The sequence below is a fragment of the Loxodonta africana genome, chromosome Y (assembly GCF_030014295.1).
Source record: "Loxodonta africana isolate mLoxAfr1 chromosome Y, mLoxAfr1.hap2, whole genome shotgun sequence".
Classification (NCBI taxonomy): Eukaryota; Metazoa; Chordata; class Mammalia; order Proboscidea; family Elephantidae; genus Loxodonta; species Loxodonta africana.
In genome coordinates this window covers 16,382,834-16,386,073 of record NC_087370.1, presented here as the reverse complement: position 1 = coordinate 16,386,073, position 3,240 = coordinate 16,382,834, and the positions used below count along the sequence as shown (strand labels likewise).

Genomic DNA, 3,240 nt, shown 5'->3' with positions numbered 1-3,240 from the left:
TTGAATATTATGCCTCTGTTTCACTGACTATACTGAAAGTTGTGTTTTCCTGAGACAAAGGAAGTCAATTTTATTTCTGAACTAAAGAGAGGCAGAGAGAGAGGCACAGACAGACAAATAGATGTAAAAGATTCTGAGTGAATGAAATGATGTGAGAATCACATTATGTGAGGAATCAATCCATATTTTACTTTAATTGAGTAAAATTCATAGATGGGGAAGGAAACCATTTGGCTGAATGTTACACATTAATTGCTAGGCAGCCAAAGTCATCCTGTGATGTCACAGCTACTCAGCTGGAGAACCATTGTGATGGCCTAGAATCAATTTCTGGGCAGGCTTACCAAAGTAGCATTTGAAGCTGCAGTGTTCAAAATCATGCAGATAAGAAAAGTAGCTGAAGAAAAATTTATTTGAGATGGCACATGTTTCTTCAGAAATTCAAGATGTTTCTCCTAAAGATGGATCAACTGGTTCAGAAACCTCTGCTGGGTCTCTCTTGTATGATTACACATCCACTGGGGACTCAGACTTGAGACTGATGATTGAGGAAAATGCTTTTCAGGCTCTGTCTGAAGGATCCTTGCTAAAAAGACCACGTTACACATTTTGCGTCTCTGAAGCAGATGACAATAATGATTTTCTTTCTCTGACTTTTCCCAGAAAACTTTGGAAAATAGTTGAAAGTGACCAATTTAAGTCAATTTGGTGGGATGAAAATGGAACTTCTGTAGTGATTAATGAAGAACTTTTTAAGAAAGAAGTTTTGGAGAGAAAGGCCCCATTCAGGATATTTGAAACTGAGAGTATGAAAAGCTTAGTTCGACAGCTTAATCTCTACGGATTTAGTAAAATTCGACAGAATTTTCAAAGATCTGCTTCTCTAGCTGATTTTCTGGCAGAAGAAAAAGAAGTCTCTGCTTTAAGCAAGGTATTCAAAAAATTTTAGTTACTGCTCATGTAGGGAATAAGTATGATTTTGTTTTGTGTCTGTAAATATGTAATATATTAAAGAAGCATTTAAAAATAATATGAATTTACTAAGGTTAAGATTATTTGAATTTTTCTCAAAAAAATGAACACAGTTCGGGCCCTAAACACTCAAGATTATGAGAAAATTTCCCAACAAATTTAAATCTTAATGGGGAGCTCTAAATAAATGAACTAAAGCTAATTAAAGAAGCGATGTTCAGCGTTACTATATACAACATTTTCACTTGAAGATCATTAACATTTAAATGTCTGCTTTCCAATAAGTACATCTGAAAAGGAGTCACAATGTACATGTATTGTTTGGTGTTAATTTACGTGATGAAATTGAAAGTTAAGGTTTTATAGATTTTCTCTTGTCTCTTGGCTTAAAATATCGCTAAATAACTTTTCCTTTGGTTTCAGTTACAGTTCTACCATAATCCCAATTTTAAACGAGGCTGTCCTCAACTGTTAGTAAGAATGAAGAGAAGAGTTGGGATTAAAAATGCTTCTCCAGTGCCTGCTTCATTAGTTCAAGATTTCAGCAAGAAGCACTTCAGAGCAGGGGGTCATGTAGATAACCAGAATTCTGGTTTAGTTGCTGAAACTGGTGGAGAAAGTTTACTTTCAACTTCTACAAATTTACATATGCCTTTATTAAGGAAGCCTTCTACCAGCCAGATAATTACTAATACAGCTGCCCCAATCAGAGGTGCTTTTTCTCCTCCATCATTAACTTCACATAGACCATCAGAGCAAATGCTAACAGACCAACATGCTGTTTTAAATCAGCTGACCGGTTTTCACATGCACTCACATAGCAGCTGTTCTCACGCAAACGGTCACATTGTAAACTTTGTTACAGCTACAACTTCTCAGTCCCACATTATCTCTCCCGTACAGAGCAGTTATTTTGGAATGATGGTGGACCCTTCTACTTTCCCAACTGGGTATTCTGATTTATCAGCCAATGAGGCTCCTTTTTCTAACATCTTAGGAGCAGACAATCCATGGTTCCCTAGGCCTATGACAGCTGATACATCTGCCACCACTCTTTCAAGGTTAACTCATCAGCCGTCTTCATTACACCAACATCATCCTAATTACAACTGATCTTCTACCGAACGAGTACCGCATTATGCAGCATAAGAAGATTAAAATTTTATGTGACAAACATGAATAAAATACCTGCAAAATTTTCTCGTTTGAACAATAAACTTATTGTTCACCTTCACTGTTTCATTTTCCTTATTTTTTAAAACAGTTAAGAGTAAAATGTGGTTGCTTTTATTTCAATGGCAAGCTATTGTAGTATTTTATTTTAATATATGGGCTTGTTAATTTAAAACGAGCATTTAGACCGCCCCCTGTAAATATATTTAATTAATTGTTTAAAAAGGAACAGTGCGAGAGGTTAGAAAAAATAAGAAATTGGAGACAGGGGAAGGGAATAAGTAATTTCTGAAGCAGTCTGGGATTAATCAAATGAGGGTCTAAGTTTTGGTAGTGTGGAGGATGCGATAAATGCAAGGATAAATTGCAAAAACACACTAAACACACTATTTGTCTTTAGTATTTCTCCAATTACACTGCATTCCCCAGTTATTTTAAAATTAGAGTCCTTGAATTTTACTTGGCAAAGAAGGCAGTGTTCACTAAGTACATTTCATACTTGAAAGTACAGTGTATTCTAGCTAGTCCAGTAACCAAGATCATCATTAATGTCAACACCAGCATAATAAAAAATCTGGTCCTAGATTGCATCACTATCAGCACAGGATGGAATTTTACAACTAGTATTAGCAAGGACACTCTTTGCTCTACTCTCATCAAAGCATTCCCATTGGTTTGTACATTTAATTGCATCCCTCATGAATCCACCCTTCATATTTTCTAATGCACACTTCTATCATGTTGCTTGTTGCTTCATCCAAAGACAGCCTTAATTCCCTATCCTGCCATATAATGACTTAGATTCTGGACCCAGATCCTCAGGATGGCCTAATGAGCCCATGCAAGATCTGGCATCTGTTCACCTTTGTAGCTTCTTATCTCTGTGTCTGTCTGAGGCGCGGTTGTCTGTCTGGAACTCCAAACTGCTTTCAGCCATACTCATCCCCACCTACTTTTGCCCCAGCTCTTCCCTGGGGCTAAAAAGCCCCTCTGCCTATTGATCCTTTAGGTCTCAGCACAGGTATCACCTGCTTCAGGAACCTCTGCCTGTCTACCCCTACAGTCTCCTTGTTGGACACCCTGTAGTGAACCCAC

General features: G+C 37.3%; 1 protein-coding gene across 1 annotated transcript; it reads left to right on the top strand.

Moving 5' to 3' along the window:
- Positions 1-418: 418 nt before the first annotated feature.
- On the top strand, positions 419-2,085 carry LOC135229059 (heat shock transcription factor, Y-linked-like). Its single transcript, XM_064278846.1, has 2 exons — positions 419-931; positions 1,396-2,085. Exons 1-2 carry the CDS (start codon positions 419-421, stop codon positions 2,083-2,085), a joined length of 1,203 nt encoding a protein of 400 aa, XP_064134916.1.
- The last annotated feature ends 1,155 nt before the right edge of the window (positions 2,086-3,240 follow it).

What these genes read in the sequence shown, in the direction of transcription:
- LOC135229059 (XM_064278846.1), top strand. Translation starts at nt 419, where the DNA reads ATGGCACATGTTTCTTCAGAAATTCAAGATGTTTCTCCTAAAGATGGA. An exon ending in AAGTCTCTGCTTTAAGCAAG is followed by an intron (nt 932 to 1,395) that starts GTATTCAAAAAA and finishes CTTTGGTTTCAG; the next exon opens with TTACAGTTCTACCATAATCC.